Source organism: Arabidopsis thaliana, chromosome 3 (genome assembly GCF_000001735.4).
Source record: "Arabidopsis thaliana chromosome 3, partial sequence".
In the NCBI taxonomy this organism is placed as follows: Eukaryota; Viridiplantae; Streptophyta; class Magnoliopsida; order Brassicales; family Brassicaceae; genus Arabidopsis; species Arabidopsis thaliana.
In genome coordinates, this window is record NC_003074.8 from 5267185 (window position 1) to 5286217 (window position 19033).

General features: G+C 37.4%; 5 protein-coding genes, 1 long non-coding RNA gene, 1 other non-coding gene and 2 pseudogenes across 10 annotated transcripts; 5 read left to right on the forward strand and 4 right to left on the reverse strand.

The window, feature by feature from the left end:
• The first annotated feature begins 19 nt into the window (after window positions 1-19).
• Window positions 20-2934, forward strand: AT3G15550 (trichohyalin). The gene is made up of 7 exons (NM_112423.5): window positions 20-325; window positions 455-570; window positions 651-769; window positions 865-1027; window positions 1111-1319; window positions 1400-1718; window positions 1807-2934. Exons 1-7 carry the CDS (start codon window positions 167-169, stop codon window positions 2909-2911), a joined length of 2190 nt encoding a protein of 729 aa, NP_188174.4. The 5' UTR covers window positions 20-166; the 3' UTR covers window positions 2912-2934.
• AT3G15570 (Phototropic-responsive NPH3 family protein) lies at window positions 2665-4800 on the reverse strand. Its single transcript, NM_112425.4, has 2 exons — window positions 3746-4800; window positions 2665-3670 (listed from the first exon to the last, which is right to left on the reverse strand). The coding sequence occupies exons 1-2, from the start codon at window positions 4514-4516 to the stop codon at window positions 3083-3085; spliced, it is 1359 nt and encodes a 452-aa protein (NP_188176.1). The 5' UTR covers window positions 4517-4800; the 3' UTR covers window positions 2665-3082.
• On the forward strand, window positions 3074-3571 carry AT3G03145. Its single transcript, NR_140974.1, has one exon. It is a non-coding gene; the product is annotated as an other RNA (long non-coding RNA).
• Window positions 4801-6341: 1541 nt separating the features above from the next.
• APG8H (Ubiquitin-like superfamily protein) lies at window positions 6342-7911 on the reverse strand. The gene is made up of 5 exons (NM_112426.4): window positions 7786-7911; window positions 7636-7691; window positions 7423-7475; window positions 7068-7186; window positions 6342-6979 (listed from the first exon to the last, which is right to left on the reverse strand). Exons 1-5 carry the CDS (start codon window positions 7814-7816, stop codon window positions 6891-6893), a joined length of 348 nt encoding a protein of 115 aa, NP_566518.1. The 5' UTR covers window positions 7817-7911; the 3' UTR covers window positions 6342-6890.
• Window positions 6507-6689, forward strand: AT3G15578 (uncharacterized protein; the record flags this gene model as incomplete). The annotated part of the gene is made up of 1 exon (NM_001125166.1): window positions 6507-6689. The coding sequence occupies one exon, from the start codon at window positions 6507-6509 to the stop codon at window positions 6687-6689; it is 183 nt and encodes a 60-aa protein (NP_001118638.1).
• A 53-nt stretch (window positions 7912-7964) lies between the features above and the next one.
• On the forward strand, window positions 7965-8037 carry AT3G15585. The gene has a single exon. It is a non-coding gene; the product is annotated as a tRNA-Phe (tRNA).
• Window positions 8038-8202: 165 nt separating this feature from the next.
• On the reverse strand, window positions 8203-10835 carry AT3G15590 (Tetratricopeptide repeat (TPR)-like superfamily protein). 2 transcript variants are annotated; one of them, NM_112427.5, is made up of 4 exons: window positions 10688-10835; window positions 10446-10504; window positions 9735-10287; window positions 8203-9634 (listed from the first exon to the last, which is right to left on the reverse strand). In NM_112427.5, the coding sequence occupies exons 2-4, from the start codon at window positions 10472-10474 to the stop codon at window positions 8384-8386; spliced, it is 1833 nt and encodes a 610-aa protein (NP_188178.2). In that variant the 5' UTR covers window positions 10475-10504; window positions 10688-10835; the 3' UTR covers window positions 8203-8383. The 2 variants fall into 2 exon arrangements, with proteins under 2 accessions (NP_188178.2, NP_001327555.1); NM_001338178.1 differs by having other exon boundaries at window positions 8217-9634; window positions 10446-10807.
• A 1412-nt stretch (window positions 10836-12247) lies between these two features.
• Window positions 12248-14233, forward strand: AT3G15600 (annotated as a pseudogene; the record flags this gene model as incomplete). The annotated part of the gene is made up of 3 exons: window positions 12248-12757; window positions 12878-13039; window positions 13130-14233.
• Window positions 14234-16261: 2028 nt separating this feature from the next.
• Window positions 16262-18583, reverse strand: AT3G15602 (annotated as a pseudogene; the record flags this gene model as incomplete). Its single annotated transcript has 1 exon — window positions 16262-18583.
• Window positions 18584-19033: the final 450 nt, after the last annotated feature.

Consider the following 19033-nt stretch of genomic DNA (forward strand, 5'->3'; position numbering starts at 1 on the left):
ATTAAAAAGGGAATGAATGGTCATCGTTAAACTCAACTAAAATCCGACCGTTGTTTGAGTTTTATCTTCTTCTCTTGTCTGAAAACAGAACACTCCCAAAAGCTTATTTTTGCTTTCTCTTTGGTTAAAACACAATAATCTAGAGAGATAGTTGATCTTCGTGACTATGATGGGCGATTATGGTATAACGGAGGAAGATCTGGTGATCGAGGAAGCTCAAGGCTATCCTAGAGCTTACACTAAGATCTGTCGCGATTTTGATGCTTTTCCTTACAAAAATGGTCCTCCTTTCACTTTCATGCCCTACATTCTTCAGCAGAACGAGGTAATTTGATCCATTCATGTTTTAGCCAGACCTAGATTGAGTTTAGAATTAGAGTTTTTTTTTTTTTGGAATAACTGGTAGCTTCTCTGTAATGACAAAAGTTATCTTTTTTGTTTGTTTGTCTTGTAGAGCTTGAGATGCAGAGAAGTAGATCAGATGTTTCCAGTGATTGATCCGAAAGCGAGACCAACAACAAAACCCAAGATCTTCCTCAGTCTCTTGTGGAAACAGCTTAATCATCTAGGGTAAGTGCTTAATCTCTTCACAGTACTTAACACACTAGTAGTCAATTTTCAGATTCTTATGATTATGATTATGTTTGCAGAAATGCAGGATTTGATCCAGCTGTTATTCGGATTGATCCATATGGGAATGTTGTTTACTTCCACGCTGATTCAGCTTCTCCTCTTGCTTGGAGTTTTGATCATTGGTTCCCTTGCTCAAGTACACACACTTCTCCCTTGCTTTTAGATTTTGAGTTGCTTTGTTGTCTTATTTATTGATTACAGCTTTTTCTGTATCTAAATTGTTTTTTGTAGGAGGAGGTTTAACAGTACCAAGCAACCTAAGGATAGTGCAATGGCAAGCACGCAAGAACAAGAAGGACAAGCTTGAGTTCTTAGTACCATGGTGGGATCTTCAAGTTGGTATTTCTGTGAATCAGTTCTTATCGATTTTCGCTGCTTCTAGTTCTGATTTCAGGTATAGATAACAACCTTTGGATCTATACCACTATGTATCTATTTCCTTGATGACAAACATCTAATGAAATGCAAATTTTATAGGAGGAGGGCATTTTCATTCTTGTTCAAAGAAGGCGAAAACGAAGAACTTAACGGTATACAAATGGTTGAATCACACCATTTTCCACAACATTTTGTTGAATCAAAAGACAAGTTTGGGCTTGCTTCAGCTGCAGTTGTTTTTTCAAGAAGAGATCCTTATGACCCTTCATTAGTCTTGAGATCCCTTGATTACAATCGTCAAACACCTGGTTAGTATAGTGTTACTAACTACTACTCGGTCCCTCTTTTTACGTATTGTTGCATTGAAACAACTTTATGTATAATGCAGCAAGGAAGATGAGATTTGGTGCAACCAAAGAGAATGAGACTCCAGACTTAATGAAAAATCCGTATCAAGCCATTGTTGCTGCGAGGGACTCACTGAGACACCGGGAGGAAGCGCAGAATATGAGAGCCGAGATGAAGAAGTTGGATGATGAAACGAATGATTTGACAAGAAAGAACAATGAAGATCGGCTTACTATTCAGGAGCTAGAGAATGAGCTGGTTAAGCGAAGAAGAAGGGCTGAAAAGTGCAGGAGATTGGCAGAATCTCAATGCTCTTACAGGAATACACTCGAGAAGATGATCCGTGATGCTATGCACCAGTAAGAGATTTTCTCTGTAAAAGAATTGCATTTTAATATCTTTTAAATGTTTAGTGTTGTTTAATCTTGTTTGTTTGTGTGTTTGTAGGAGTGTTGTGTATAAAGAACAAGTGAGGTTAAACCAGGCTGCGAGTAGTGCGCTTATGGCAAGATTAGAGGCGCAAAAAGCGATTTGTGATGGTTCAGAGAAAGAACTTCACAAGAAGTTTAAAGAAAGAGAGGAGCTGGAGAATCTAGTGAAGCCTGAGTTAGAGAAAGCAAGGAAAAGATCAAGACTTTTGCTGAATGATGAAGATGACTTGTTGCTAGACGATAGAGACAGGAACTTATCTCTGTATCTTCCAGGAACAAGTGAAGAGACGTCGTCACATAAGGAGTTAAGGGTACATTTTGAAGAAGAGCATAAAGCAGCAGCTTCTGAGGCTGAAATTAAGAAGCATTGTGAAATAGAGGAGGAGGAAGAGGAACAGAAGACTCCAGAGGTATCTGAGAAGTCTCTTGTTGCGTTGGAAGATGATAAACCGGTTGAAGAAAAGCCAGATGTAGAAGAGGGGAAGAGAAGCAACAGAAGCTTCAGAGCATTCCATGTTTTCAAGGCACCTGAGAATGAGGAAGATGAGGAAAGCAGGAGAGAGCGAGGGAAAGGAAACGTTGAGAAATGGCTTCATATTTTACTGGAGAACAACAGCAAAAGCGATCCACACGATCTTCAAACAGAGAAAAGCAAGAAGATTGATGAAATGATAGAGAAACTGGACCACAAGTTCCCTTTTCTTGAAAAGGTTGATGAAGAAGAAGTGGATTTGAAGTTGCAGGCTAAGGAGGCAAACAACAACACAAGCAAGGTTGATGAAGAAGAGGTGGACTTGCAGTTGCAGGCTAAGGAGACAAACAACAACACAAGCAAGGTGGAAATAAGAACTGAAAGTTCTCGTAGAAGCAGAATGAGTTTTGATTTAAAGAACACACCAGAGAAGAGTGGCAGAGACAAAGTGGTGAAGAGATCAGAGAGTGCTAGAACCTTCACAAGGATTCCATCATCTCCATCACTCATCTTTGGAATGAAAAAGGGAATAGACTGCATCAGGAAGAAGCCAGTGGTTTCAGGAAACGACGATGAGAATGAGTATCTTGTCAAGAACAACTTCATCAAGTCTTCTCTTCAAACAATCAAACGAGCTGTCAAATTCTAGAGCCCCAATACACTCCCACTCCCACATCTCTACATATATATATATATATGCATTTGTTTAGTGTTTGTGATCAATATGGTTTTATTCATTGTTGTGCATAAAAAGACTTCCCCATTGTTTGCTCCTCCATGTGTAATAACAGCTTGTTGTGTTGTTTTCATTAATTCAAGATTAAGACATAGATTTTCTCCACCTTGAAGGTGTTGTTCTTCCTTTGACAAGCCTTGTCTTCATATTACCAGGAGTCCGTGGCTCAAATCCTTCACCATTGTCACCAGATTCTTCCTCGCCCTTTTCAACACTAACACTTCCTCTAATTGACGGTACTAACCCGAGCCTCTTCCACCGGAAAAAACCTTTACTCCCACCACTACTCTTCTTCTCCATAAGCCTCTCCAGCTGGAAATGCATAGCGCCACACTGACTCTGCAGCCTCACCACATCCTCCCGTAGCCTTCTTATCTCTGCTTGTTGAACATTCATCTCACGTTTAGACAAACACCGCGCTGCAGAACCTCCCTCGAGGTAATGTGAACCAGAAGCGTTTGTTGGACTCCTCGTAGTGCTGCTTATCGAGCTACTATTACAGTCAATGTGACGACTTAGCTTTGTCTGCTCAGTGAACAACACTCCAATGATTGCTCTCACCGGTAAACGATCATTCTGAGCCGCGTGAAGAGCTGCTTCCGGTGATAACTTTCTGCTATCAATAAGTCTACAAAGTTCCTTCCTTTCTTGCTTCAACACCTGAGGATGTGCCTGCAATAGAATCCAAATCTTGAATTCAGTCTTAATTTTCTATCTCAACTTCAAAGTTTCAAGCTTTATTTATACCTTGAGATATGTATCAATGGCTCGGTACAAGCCATCCTCTGTAGTACGAGCATGGCTAGGAAGAGCTGTGATTAAGGAAATAAACTCCGGTAAAGCTAAACCACCGTCAACGGCAGCTTCAGCGAGGTAGGAGTCAACAAGCTTGGCCACTTTAACAAGAGCCGCAGCGGTTTTAACACCTTCACTATCCAATCCAGAAAACTTGTTCACGAGACGCGTCACAAGCTCAATGTCAAGCAAAGTACCAGACGTGTAGCTGAAGGAAGGTATCATAAGCTCCTTGAGAGAAGCTTGGTCGAGCTGCCACGATACTCTGGTTTCAAGCTCCGTTAAATAATTCGGATTAGCTCCGACCATTTTCGCTGTCCTGAGGAGACGGAGGAGGAAATTGCAAGGAACAGAGTCTTTCTCCGGTGGGAGGATTCCGATTAGTGTTTCGACGAAAAACCGTTTCTTCATTACAGATGCAGTGACGCTCTCTGGCTGTGTGTCATTGTGGTTGTTCTTGGATTCTAAGGAGGTGGAGGAAATAATGGCGGAGACATTGCCGGAGAGATCAGGGAGCCATTTTGAAGCGTAATGAGCGATGATGGAACCGATAAGGTCTGGTCTGATTCCTTTGGATTTGATGCCGGTGATTGTTTTGACGAAATAGTTCATGTCTTGGATACAAGATTCGTCGAAGTAAGTGTAGTACTCCATATCACCGACGAAGGTTTCTTGGCGATTGCCGTAGATGGTGACGGGTTCCGGCGAAAGTGTTTTCTTCATTTGTTTCGAGTTTTTTTCTTCACAGTGAGCTCTCGATGTGTAGTGTAGTAGAAGATGATTTTCTATAGAAGAGAGCAAAGTGAAGTGATGGTCTTTTTATTTAAAGTTTGGTTTTATGGTTTTTTGCTCGAAAAGCTCATCACAGAACATAATCATGACTTCCACAGAATTTCAAAAAGTTTTGCGATTTTTAGAAACTAACGAACGAATTAGTTAGATTTCATTTTCGTGAAAAATTGATAAACATAATATTTATTGATACATTGTAGCTGCCTAATAGTGACCGACAATCAAATCGTAACATTTTTTCTGATTTAAAATTGAAAAAAAAATATTTCGTTCAGATAGAATTATTGACTATTAAAAAAAAAAAAAATGACTACATGAAAAAGTATTTTATTATATTTTCGGATTCAAATTTATATAGGTTCCATGCAAAAAAAATAAAATATATGTATGCTAAAACATCGTTTGATTAAAAAGAAATTAAAAATTGAGGGTTACTAGAATGATATGAATATGCAAAGATGTATTGAAGATTATCCATTATGTAGCATAGATTTTACTCTGTATTATGAATTCAGCTGAATAAGAATATATGTATAATGATCTAAATATGTGCTACGGTTTTGATTAGAGATAATCCTAATGTGAGAGGATTGAGAGGTTGTGGAGGAAGATAGGGATAAGAGAAGGATGAAGACAATTTCCCTTGATTTGCCTTGTATATTAAAAACAATTATAGAGATATTTTACCTTATATATATGACAAAGAGAATGAAATTAATGCATAGACTTGTCATTGTCTTACTCTGAGATGCTAAATGGCATTTGTATTCTAGTGTTAACCAATTAATTACTATATACAGTGAACGATTTTTAGTTACATTCTTAGTTTTGATTCTGACTGTAAACTAAACTCCATCATTATGGTTTAATTTGGTTTTGGTCGTCTAAGATAAGAATTACCTAAAAAGGATCATTTCGTTTGACACATTTTCAAACAGTAACTGTTTTGTATAGATTTTTTCATAAATCATAACACACGAAGTACATTCACGAACGACTACAATTTTGACCGTGGAAAGAGACTAACTAGATAAGCTTCTATGCATTTAGCTAAAAAAAACCAATATTTCGAAGAAGACAAATAAATCATAGTCTCTCTGTTTCGATATTTTGTAATATCCTTCTCTCCATGTGATTTGTAAATAAGACGACAATGAATGGTCCCGTTTTAGAATATCATGACCATATGCCGGTTGTATTATCACAATTCACAACCATACGTACATGCCAAAAATAAGATTCTCTCTTCCTTTTCTTTTTTATTCCCATTGCACATTCATTATCACATCACATCACGAGTGCGAAATCATACCAACCGGTTTAGCCCATTAAAGGCCCATTTACAGATATGGGTTTGGCTGTTCTTTGTTTTTTTTTTTTACTTTCCTTGACATAAAGTTATATTCACTCATCTTTTATGTAAATCAAGAGCTAAATAACTCCAACCTCTAGACAAGGCTGGTTTTTCTTCTTCTCTCCAGAGGTTTCAGAACAAAGCTTATACCTTTTGGGCACACATTTGAAAGCACTGAAAACCGTTCATGGTTTTGGAATTTGTCACCAAAATTTTCTGCCTTGAGACATTTGAAGGATGCAAGCACATTTGATTATGTTGGCTTTTGATGGTAATGAAAAGTATACCTTTGTTCAGAAGAAGAGCCTCTATTTTCTTAAAAGAAGATTGGAGTTCTTGAATGCACAAGCCATTATGTAATTAGAAGCCAGAAAAGGTGTAAGAACAGAAAAAATAGCCACAATACAAATATATAAACACTAGGCATTTACCATCAGAAATTGCGAATATGTTAACTCTATACTTGGAAAGATTATCCAGATATCAGACAGACAATACATGTGTATACTCTTCCACACTGTTTCCTCTATATTCTTCCAAGTTTTTGTTTAGTGTTTTACCTTTACAATGTCAAGTCTTATTTCTTATGTTTGTAGCCCAGAGCCTGAACCAGAATCTAATAAAGATACCAAAAGTAGCCAGAACTATTTGCCGGTTGGTGGCCACTTCGTGGTGCTTGCTGGAGAGGAAGCACAAAACTCTTCCCCTAGTAAAACAATCCATTGGTCTTTTGCATTTTCAGGAAGATAAACAATGATGACAAAGAGAGCGTTAAGGGGAAATACTAGTTGGAACTGAGACTGTAGTAGAACGATTGTGCACAGATGAACAAAGTCTAAGGATAAAACAAGCAGCAGTCATATAAAGCTTAACAAGTGTTTGATGTCTTTTGATGTAGTGAACATCTTATGTTTAAAGTATATGTACACAGACACTAACATCATTATTGGATCAACCAAAGGTTTTCTCACTGCTATAGCACATGTAAACGAATCCATCATCATCTTTGTAAGATTCGTAGACCGAGTCCATCAGAGCAGCTGCAGAGAAAAGGAAACACAGAAGACATCAAACAAACTATTCCTAGAAAAAGCCTAGAAGCAAAACCCAATTGAAGCAGAAACTCACCAGTTTGAGGGAGAGTGTTGTTGACAAACACGAATAAGGCTTTACCAGGAGACAAATGTAACCTAGCACTCAATATGTAGATGAATTGGCCAACTGACATATCTCTTGGAACCAGAAACCTAACATTCAAAGACAACTCTCAGATCATATTGAAACCACTTATTCAAATCAAAAGTGATAACTTTGAAACTAAATCAGCTATTTAACTCCTAAAAATGTGTATGAATCTTTGAAGTTATAGGATAAATTAGCTTTCAGTAAAGCATAAATTGAACCAAAGATGATTTTGGTAATCAAACAAGTCATAAGCTAGGCAAGACGAGATCATCAAAATCTTAAGATGAGAAATTTTTACTTCTTTTTCTCGATGGCAGGCAGATCCGTTTTGCAATACTTCTCAGCAATTACCTACAAAATTATCCAATTCTCAGAAAAATTTCCAGGTTTAGAAGTTCATTGTCATTGAACATAAACAAACAAAATCATCTTCTCGGGTACATCGGATAATTGAAGAGATCGGAGGAATCAATTTGAAAAGGAATTAGAATTGAGCTGGATATATACTTACTGGAATCCGAGTAGGGTACTTAGCGATTATCTCCCGCGACTCCGCGAGCCTTTCATCTGCAGATAAGAGATAAGGTTATTGATTACTTTCGTTTTTAATCAACCAGAGAACAATTAGAGAACGGTGATCGATCTTGAGATAGAAACGAACCCAACGTGTATTGTTCCTTGAACGATTTCATCTTCTTCGACCGCCCGGAGATTTCTTCGTCGTGTGTGTTTTTGTCTCCGTCTCTCAAAAGCAAGCGGCGAAGTCAAAAGGAATAATTGAGAAAATAGAAATTTAAACTAGAGATTAATTATTTGACGTATCGTTAAGGTAACAACAAAGCGGGGATAGCTCAGTTGGGAGAGCGTCAGACTGAAGATCTGAAGGTCGCGTGTTCGATCCACGCTCACCGCATTTTTGTATTTTTCAATTCTCTTATAATCTGCTGGGTCCCACGTCATTGGATATACCCAACCCGGTTCATGTCGGCTCTGATGTGTTTATTTATTTACGGTTCAACTTCTCGGTTTCGTCTTCCAATTTCTACTAGTCTAGTTTTTGCTTCGGTTCGATAATTTTTTCCACGTACCTCTAGTCCAGTTCAATTTTATTCCAGTTTATGTCACTTACAAAAAACCACAGGAACACAAACTCAAAAATGAGAAACTTTGGAAGAAAAACGAATCCTCTGTTTATTATTTCCTAGCTTGGAAGCAACCAGAACAAACACTTAACAGCTCAATACATAAGATGATTATCGTTATATGTCAAGTAAAACAGACACTGGACACTTTTTAAACGGATTAACCTGAGCCAGTTTCGCAGCTAGACTCTTGTTCGGGAACACATTGTCTGCCTTCATCCTCTCAATCATCCCGTAAGCAGGAGTTTTGGCGTTGATATAAGCCAGGAGCACGGTTTCATACTGCATAAGCTGAGCTGCATAGCTTGCCCTTTTCATTTTCATGAATACCTTCTCTGTGTTATGAACATCGCCTCTTTTTGCATATTCTTCAAGAATCGCCATGTAAGTAGTGAACATAGGTCTCATCTTATTATCCTTTGTAGCTCTGTTCAATATCAACTCAGCTTTTCCAACTTCTCCTGCTTTGATGTATAGCTTCACAAGCGCGTGCCATGTCGACGGCCCAATCGCAATCCCTGCATTTCCCATTCTTTTAACCAGATCTCTGCCTTTTGCTAGCATCTTGTTCTCTGTGTATATCTCCATGAGGGCAAAATATGGCATCATAGGGAAAATTTTGTATTTCTCCACAAGTCTCTCAAACACTGCCTCTGCTTCTTCGACTTCCTTCAGCTTTCCCCATGCTTTAATGGCAGAAATGCAATTATCGTATCTCGGATTTTGATCAACAAACCTACTCAGTCTTCTCACATTGTCACTGTCTCCTATGTCTGCATAAAGTGGGAGTAATGACCGGCACACCCATGGAGTTTGTTGCAAACCTTTCCCTTCTATCTCCTTCATAAGGTCTTGTGCTCTTTCTTTAAGCCCCGCTCTTATGTAGTACTTAGCCAGAATAGACTGCAGTTCAGGATCTAGTTCGATGCCTTCTTCCTTAATTGTCTCCACGATCTTCTCCATTCCAGTTATGTCTCCGGCTAAACCTTTACTATTGATTAAAAAATGATAGGTAGCACGACTCGGCTTGATGTTTTCTCTCTCCATTAGCAACAAAACATCACTTATCTTCTTTCTATCATGCATACTGTAGAGGAGAAGCAGCTGGTTGCAAGCAAACACACTTGTTGGAAATTTTAGCTCTTTCATTTTGTTGAAAATGTCTTCAGCTTTATTTACATGATGCTTAAGTACACAATTTGCCAGCAGGGTTCTGTATACTACTTCTCCCCTAGAAGATTCTGGAATATCTTTCAAAAAGATTTCAGCTTTTTGTAAACTATGTACCTTGGCCACCAAATCCAACTGAGAAGCATAATTTGCCTCTGTGAACTCAAACTGCGTATTAGCTCCCAACCACTCCCACAACTGCAAATGCCAAAGCCCAAGCAAAGACATACACATTAAGAGGGTGATAGAGACAGAACAATAAAAGATTTGGCAAAGTGTAAAATGAGAACATATTTACCTGCAAACACATAGCATAGGATTTGCGTTTACGCAGATTGTGTATAGCAAGAGTAACCTCAGCTTGACTCAAATCTTTTCCTTCTTTGACCCATTTTTCAAGAACATGTTTCACTGATTTATAAGCAACAATGGATTCGTACAGCTCAGATTGACCTCTTTTCTTAGTTGGTTTCCCACCATCTTTCGAATGCTTCTCTTCAATTTCAAGATCATCATTGTCACTACCAAGTTCAGGCTCGAACAAAGAATCATCATCAACAACTCCCTCTGGTACATCCCCAGAAACAGGAACCGCCTCCTCTGATTCAGACAGCTCCTCTTCCCTAACTACCTCATCTCCTTTATCTTTAGCATCAGCTATAGAAGAAAGCTTGTGGATGCCAAAGAACCGTGAAAACACATCTCTTGCGGAATAAAGTCTGACTAAACCTTGAGGTTTGCTATAAATCAATCCAAATGATTTAAAGACCCGTTCTTTATCACCACCACTTGATACTTCTAATTTACTGACCGCACCAAACGAAGAAGGTGCAAAGTTATATCTTTGACTCCTAAATGACACAATCAAGTAAAAAATAAAACTTTCAATTCAAATAAATCATAACAAACCCCATAAGAGAAGATCTAATTTGCTTGCTGCTAAACCACACACAAGAGCTCTAAAAATTGAAAAAAAAAACCAAAATTTATAAATTAGAAAGCTTTTTACCTTTGGAGAATCCTCGAAAGCGAATACATAACTTCCTTCAATCAATTGAGGTTAGGATCCTGAAAAGCAACACAACACAAATAAGAGTCGACAGTGATAGTATCAACAATCATTTTAACAAGCCGTAAGAATCTTCTAGTAGAATAAACACAAAAGACAGAGAAAATTCGGTGAATTTCAGAATCTGAAATGGAAGCTGCTGAAACGCTAAACCCAGAAATGGAGACGTATGAGAGAATTACGATTTCGAGGGATTTTTTCGCCGGAGCCGGAGAACAGTGATCCCTAATTACTTTCAGGGTTTAATGTCTCTGCTAGGGTTTATACGTGCCAAGGGGACCAAATTCTCAGCGGCTCCTCTTGGTTGAAGAGTAATCTCATATACTCTTTTTATAAAAATTTGTTTTTGATTTTTTTTATTCCGTAAACGAAGTAAATTACTCAGAAAACCCTAAGAATATTGCTTAATTACAACCCAACCAGGGCAAATGGATCCTAAAATAATCCAAGTCCACTGTTTTCGGGTCAAATCCAAATAAAACCCTAATTCCCCTAATTCTCTGCGGTAAAATCGATTCACATCTCTTTTCCTTTGTTTCTTCTTTATTTCTTCACTGTAAAATCCAGTAAAATCATTCTCAATTCTCGTCAACGACAACAATATAACTGTTCGTCGATCTTGGTATATCTACAGGAAACTAAGAAATTGGGGTAAGTGATTTAACTGTTCGTCGATTTGATTCGAGTTGTTTCAGATTGGGTTTTGTGATCGAAATTGATTGAAGAGTAGTGCTAATCCAAATGATTTTGTTTGTAGGTTTGGAGAAATGGCTCGAACAAAGAACGCATGTGTGCCGTTGGCGGTGGCGTCCGCGGCGGAGGTGGTGGTTTCACAGACAATCAATGACGAAGTAGTAGTAGCGTCGGCTGTTGAAGTGGATTCTGAAGCAACAAATTCAATCTCTAACGACGATAGAGCGGTATGAACTTTAAACTTTACACAATTAGAAAAGTATAACTATGTATGAATTTGGTATATCTTTGTTGATATTGTAACTTAGAAATTTTAAAAAGTATATCTATGTATAAATTAGTATATCTATGCATAAATTGAGTATATCTATTTTGAATCTAACTTAGAAATTTTCGAAACTAAAAACTAGGTATATCTATGTTCGAATATAACTTACATATTTTAGAGACTAAACAATATATCTATGTATAAATTAGGTATATCTATGCTGATTTCTACCTTTAAATTATATGAAACTAAAAAGTATATCTATATTTAAACTAGGTATATCTATGTTCGAATATAACTTAGATATTTTAGAGACTAAAAGGTATATCTATTTTCAAATTAGGTATATCTATGCTGATTTCTACCATTAAATTATACGAAACTAAAATGTATATCTATATTGAAACTAGGTATATCTAAACTTGAATTTAACTTATAAATTTTCAAAACTAAAATGTATATCTATGTATAAACTAGGTATATCTATATTCGAATCTAACTTATAAATTTTCAAAACTAAAAGGTATATCTATGTATAATCTAGGTATATCTATGTTGATTGCAGGATTCTGATGAGGAAACTGAAGCTCTTCAACCTCTTAAAATGTACTTCGGTCCGAGTGAGTATACAAAGCCATTCAAGATTACAGCAAAGTGTTATCTTCATAAGGCAGTCGGATTATTGGAGACTCATCTTAAAGAGTCTGAGTTGAAGTGGTTTTTGGAGCACCCACAATTCAAACACTTCTTCCACATGCATAAGGATCCAAATCATAAGGTGATGGGTATGTGGCTGTTATTTCTTCGTACAACATGTTTAGATAAGAAGAAGGAAGTATGGTTTATTGTCAATGGCGTACCGATCCGGTATTCTCTCGAAGAATTTGCACTTATGTCAGGATTATACTGCCATAATTATCCCAAACCCTTGGACAGCTTGGGCTGTACCACTTTTGCTGGCAAGATGTTTGGACTCGGAGCAACAGTTCAGTATCTTGATGTGGAGAATAAGTTATTGTCTATGAAAAAACCTTCTGATGCTCGTCTGAGGGTAGCTGTACTATATTTTTTATGTAGTGTAATCGTTGGAAAGGGTAAGACAGGACCAAACGCACCAAATGTGGAGAAGTTCTTCCTTAGGGCTGTGGCTGATCTAGAGTTGTGCAAAACATTTCCGTGGGGAAGATTTGCATTTGAAAAAAATGTGAAAGACATTTTCTATCTGATGAAAAAGTGCAATGGAGTAGTTGGTCCACAAAAGGTGTTTCCTAGTTTTGTTATGCCTTTGGAGGTATGTCATTTCATTATGCATTTATGAATTGTTTTAAGAAAGTTAAACTGTGTACAACTGTGTTTTTATTAGCAGTTATACTTATTAGTTTTTGAAAAATCTTGTATTGTTTTTATGTAGTATCTAGCATTTGAGGCGATCCCAGTTCTCAGGGAAAATTTCTGCGAAGATATTGAATCCGCAGATCCTCAGTGTCCCCGGATGTGTAAAATGAAGTTTAAATCAAGCACTATGAAAGGGTTTCCAATGTCAGATGTGTATGACAAACTCGGTACAACTAAGGTTAGTGATGACATATTTATTAGTTATCTATCATGTATCATGTATGTTCTATCATGTATGCTATATTAATTACTTTCTTATCATGCACAGGACATTCAGAGTATCTTGGCTCCAACTCCTGATGAGAAGCTACTTTTGGAAAGAATTATGGATAAAGAGTGTGGAGTGAATGATGTCGATGATCTAATAGCTGATGGTTGGAAGAAACGTCTAGTTGATGAGGAGAGGACTATATGTTTTGAACCGTTGTTCAATGAAGATGTAGCACACCGGAGCTTTGTGGCTAATAAAGCTCCGTCTACTGTGGTAAAAGCTCCAAGAAAAGCCGCAGTGGAAAAGAAAGGCAAGGGAAAGGCTGCTGCAGCTCTGACTAGTCCAAGTGATGAAGGTTTGACTAGTCCAAGTGATGAAGGTTTGACTGAGGTTGTAAACGAAATGAAGAATTTGATGGAGAATGGATTTAAGTCCATGAACAAGAGGATGAAAGATTTCAGTAAGAAGTATGAAGAGCAAGATAAAAGACTGAAACTGTTGGAAGCTGCAATCAAATCAATTCAATCAGGCATTAGAACTGAAGACGCTTGTGGTTCAAAGGAGATTGATGATAAAGAAAACGAGCTGGAGGAAGGGAGTGATGCAGAGACTGAGATAGACAAAGAGGTGGCTCAAGGTGATAAGGAGAGAGAGGTTGGAGAAACAGAGACTGAGATAGACAAAGAGGTGGTTCAATGTGACAGTGATAAGGAGGTGGCTGAAAGTGAGATTGGGGTGGCTGAAAGTGAGAAGGACAAAGAGGTGCCTCAAGATGATGAGATGGATGGAGGTAAGGTGGCTGAGAGTGATGGAGAGATGGATGGAGAGAAGGACAAAGAGGTGCCTGAAGATGATGAGATGGATGGAGAGAAGGAGAAAGAGGTGGCTGAGCCAAGTGAGATTGGGATGCCTGAAAGTGAGAAGGACATAGAGGTGGCTGATAGTGAGAAGGAGAAAGAGGTGCCTCAAGATGCTAAGGTGGCTGAGCCAAGTAAGAAGCGAGGAAAGGCACATGAGGATGGAGATGATCCTAGTGAAGAGGTAGTTAAAAAGCCTAAGGTGGTCAAGAAGCTGGCAGAGTCGAGGACGGATGCTAAGCCGGTGTATCGGAGTCCTACAATGACGAGGTATAGGAGGAAAAAGACAAAGAAGAATGTTTAAGCAATTTCAACTCTTGGTTTGTTTTAAGTATAACTATGTTGGTTGTTGAAAACTTGGTACATCTGTTCGAACTTGGTACTTGGTTTTTTTTTGTATTTCTCCTTAAGCTTTTGAAAACTTGGTACAACTGTTGAACATGTTTATTAGGGTTTTTGTTTTATTTTGGTATATCTACTTATGTTTTGTAACACTAGGTATAATTATATGTTTTTGTAATTGATAAGAAAAGAATTTTAACCGAAATAACTAGATTCAACACAACACTTAGTCTTTATAATTAGATTCATATCCATTCATCACATCAAATTCAACACTTAGTCTTCATAATTAAACATTACAACACTTACGCTTGAATTTCTACGACAAACACAACATGCCAACAATTGCCATGGTTATTAAACATCCAGAACTAAAAATGATTATCATATTAAAGTCCTTCCCCTTTTTGTTCTTTTCCATCGGATCTCTTTCCATCCTCTCTTGGTTCCTTTCCATCTTCATCACTCTTACTTCTTCTTCAAGAACACCGAGTTGAAATTCCAATTGTTCAATCTCATGTGTAAAAGCCTCATCTACCCACTTAAACACATGATTGTCGTTCATAAGCTACATTTTGAAATTGTAAAAATTGTTAAATCACATGTATATCTATGTATAAACTAGGTATATCTATTAGGTATATCTATTAGGTATTTCTATTAGGTAAATCTAGGTATTTTAGTGACTAGTCAAATTAGGTTTATCTATACCTTTTTTCTGCAGCTAAACCACACCGGTAATAACGACGGTACGGATTTGGATTTGATCTTGAAATCCTCTCAACGATTTCATCGCCACACCAACACTGCTTTGGAATTCCAGGAACCATTGGTCTTGGTCGGGAAACGGAGGTTCCACACGAGTTCGATGCTCCTGAGAGGTGGCTCATAATTCCCTGAGTTTTGGATTTAGAAATTCTAGAATATTTAATAGATAAACCAGGTTGTACAATATGAATCTTCAAACTCCGAAATCGAAAATTGTCAATTGCATATCAGAAATCTATAAGTGAAACGTGAATTGAATGAAAAATGTACCCAGAAAAACGAAATGCTTACCAAATAATTCCACTCTTCTCTCTTTTTCTCTCTTCTTCTCTCTTCTGAGTCTTCTCTCTTCTTGTCTTTTCTTCTTCTTTTTCGATTTGATTTTCTGATTTTAATTCATAATAGGGTTTTAAAAAAATTCTGCGAATTGGGGGAAACGAAAATTTTGGGTGAAAATTTTTTGATAGTGTGAAAAGTAATGTGAACACGTTTCTTATAGTGTGAAAAAGAATTAACCGTGGGACCCGCGTACGAGTTGTTCGGAACAAAAAAGGTGGGGCCCGCAAACTCTTTGCACACAGATATTCCAAGTTAACAGGTTGTACCTGTGTATACACAGTTTGACTTTTGGGGGTTTTATAATTTTATTAGATATACTTAATTTTAAACTAAACAAATTTAGTTATACCAAAGAGTTTTGATGTTTTATAAACATTCCACATATTTTCATAGGAAAATATGTCTGAAAAATTCAATTTTGTGTGTTTTGCAATGTTATGATGATAATAATTATAAAGTCATCTTCAAAGTGTAAGGTGTTTCTTGTATAACAAATGAATTTGGTAACGACTAATTTTTTGAAGTTTCATTAAATTATGATTTTATCAATCAGTAGTTTTAATACTCAACATAAGTGGTATAATTTGTATAAGAAATAACATTACATCAAATTTTGTTGCAAATTAAGCACATTTGTTACATTTGTGATAGTTGTACCTTTACAAAACCAAGTTTAAACAAGTTTTACAAAACCAGAGAGTACAAAAAACACGAATTTAGAGACATACATAGTTCTACCATTTAAAAATTAAGTTTAACCGAGTTTTACAAAATCTGAAAGTACTTAAAAACATGAATTTAGAGACATACATAGTTCTACCATTAGAGAATAAAGTTTAACCGAGTTTTACAAAATCTGAAAATATTTAAAAACACGAGTACATTAATTTCCGCTTGTGTTTTGGCTAACACTTTCGTGGTTTGGAAAAAACCAGCTCTCCAAGTTTCTGCCTTTCACACGCTTATTCTTGGGGCGACGTTCTCCAACTGATGGGTGTCTAGTTTCTTGAACTCTTCCCTTTTTAACAACATGAACCGGAGGATATGCAAACAATTCTTGGATTTCACTTGGAATAACCCACTCTGACTTATGCGGCACCGGATAAATGGTTCTAACATATGCCATAACCCACATCTCAACAAAGTAATATTTTGTGATCAAATCATATAAACTTTTGACCTCCTCGGATCTATCTTTCTGTTTCAAGTGAGTCATCACAGCCGCTATTGAGTGTACACAAGGATACTTGTCCAAGTCAAAACAACGACAATAACAACTTTTATTCCTCAAGTCCACCACATAGGTCTTACCATCGCGACCAATGACACTATATTGAAGCTCGTAGGTGTTAAGCTCTATCACCGGTAATTTTTGTGCAACTTCACATGTTTCATGTATCTCGTTCTCCACAAAAGGAACAAGTCTATGTGCATTTGATCCACTTAAGGCTTCCTTCCTATTATTGCAGCTCCATTCCGCAAATTTCCCAATAATTGCATCTATCATAGGTAATAGCGCATACCCTCTCACATCCCTAAACACACCATTCATAGACTCAACCGCATTACTAGTGTCAATGTTGTACTTTACTCCCGGAAAATGACATCTTGCCCATTTTTCCAAATCAGTGTTTTCATCAAGATAGGTGGCTACCTTAGGGTGCCTTCTTCTAAACTCTGCATATTCATGTTCAAACTCAGACACTGAACAAATGGATGCAATTCTTCTGAACGTTTTAGCAACCCCTTCTTTGTTGTATGCAACTTTCGTTCTCACATTCTGTGACAAATGATACACACAGTTTCCATGGTGAGAGCTCGGGTACACCTCAGCCACTGCCTTGATGAGGCTAGAATTTCTGTCAGACATAAAGACCAATTCCGTACTGTCTGGTATAACAGTTTTGAGAGTTTCGAAAAACCACTTCCAAGTAACATCTTTTTCGCCATCAGCTACAGCAAACGCTAAGGGATAATGGTGATGATTCGGGTCTTGAGCTGTGGCAAAAATGAGCACACCTTTATATATAGTCTTCAAAAATGTTGCATCCACAATAATCACTTTTCTCATGACTTTAAATCCTTCAATGGCAGCCCCCAAAGCGACAAATAGGTACTTGAACCTTTTTTCTTCATCTAATACCACACTAGTCTTTGTGCCAGGATTCACCTTCTCTAACATATACAAATATTGATAAACCATCTTGAAACTCTCCTCGGGACAAGCACGAATATCACTAACAGCTAGTTTTTTTCCCCTAATAGCAGTCGAGTATGACACAGTTGTACCATGTTTTCCCTGAACAAGGCCAATGAGACTTTTAGGAGTTGGGGTCTTGTACTGACCTGGATAATCTTCATGCAGTACGGTTGCAACTAAACGTGGTGTACCTCTCCTTTTAATGCCTGTAGCAGTATTCGACCGTACACATGTATGTAACTTCCTATATGTTCGAACCGAGAAGCGAGTTGAATCCTTAGCCTTCGAAAATCGTATGTACCATTCACACCCTTCTTCAGCACATTTTACCACATACCGCTTCTTATTCGAGTTGAGTAATGTTAGTCCAAAACAATTCCTATTTGCTCCTGTCTCTACTAAATATTTCACATCATCGCTATTTTCAAATTCTTGACCTATTACTAGATCAAGACCATCATCCCATGGACCTTTAAACTTAGAATGTTGGCTGTCACGTGGTTCCTCAACATATTCACGAATACCATCATTCTCCTTAGTCATACTCAGATTACTATCAACACCATTATCCACATCTCTAAGAGGCTCCAAAGGCTCTAAAGGCTCCAATGTCTCCAAAGGCTCAGCAAGTTGTTCTCCTAGTGGCTCATTTGCGTAAAGAGTTATAGCACCAACATTAGCTCTATCATCATTATCTAGACCACCGAAATTCTCCTCTTCATAATTCACACCAACTGAACTCTTTCTTTGTACTCTCGATTGTTGCTCGTTTACGTCAACCATTTCCAACTCATTACCGACTTCTACATGCAAGACACTTCTACTTTTCTCTTCATCCAACGTGGTTAGATAAACATATACATCATCATCATCCCTAATATATAAATATGTAGGAGGTTTAACACCCGTTGGAATGTAACTCAATTTCCGCTTCATCGTAGATTCATCTATCTTTATCTTTGTGCATATCTTATCCACTAACCACGAATAAGTAATCTCCTCCATTGATGATGTCCTAAACAATATACCATACAAACCAACTACTCTTGGATTCCATTGATATGCTTCTCCGGTTTTTGAATAATATCCATCATAATCAAAATATATGATTATGCCCATTATCCTGAAAAAAACAAAAAAAAAACGTTAGCTATACCTAGATTTTCCTGTTCTAGCAAATTGTACTTCAAACAGCTATACCACGCTCATTTTCAGAAATACCAGTTATACTATTGAAACAGCTATACCACGCTCATTTTCAGAAATACCAGTTATACCATAAATAGTACTTCAAACAGCTATACCACGCTCATTTTCAGAAATACCAGTTATACCATAAATAGTGCTTCACACAGCTATACCACGTTTCTTAGGTATACCTAGATTATTCTGTTCTAGCAAAGATTTTCGGACCAAAAACAGTAATCTGCCTAAGATTAACTACGAATCAACCAT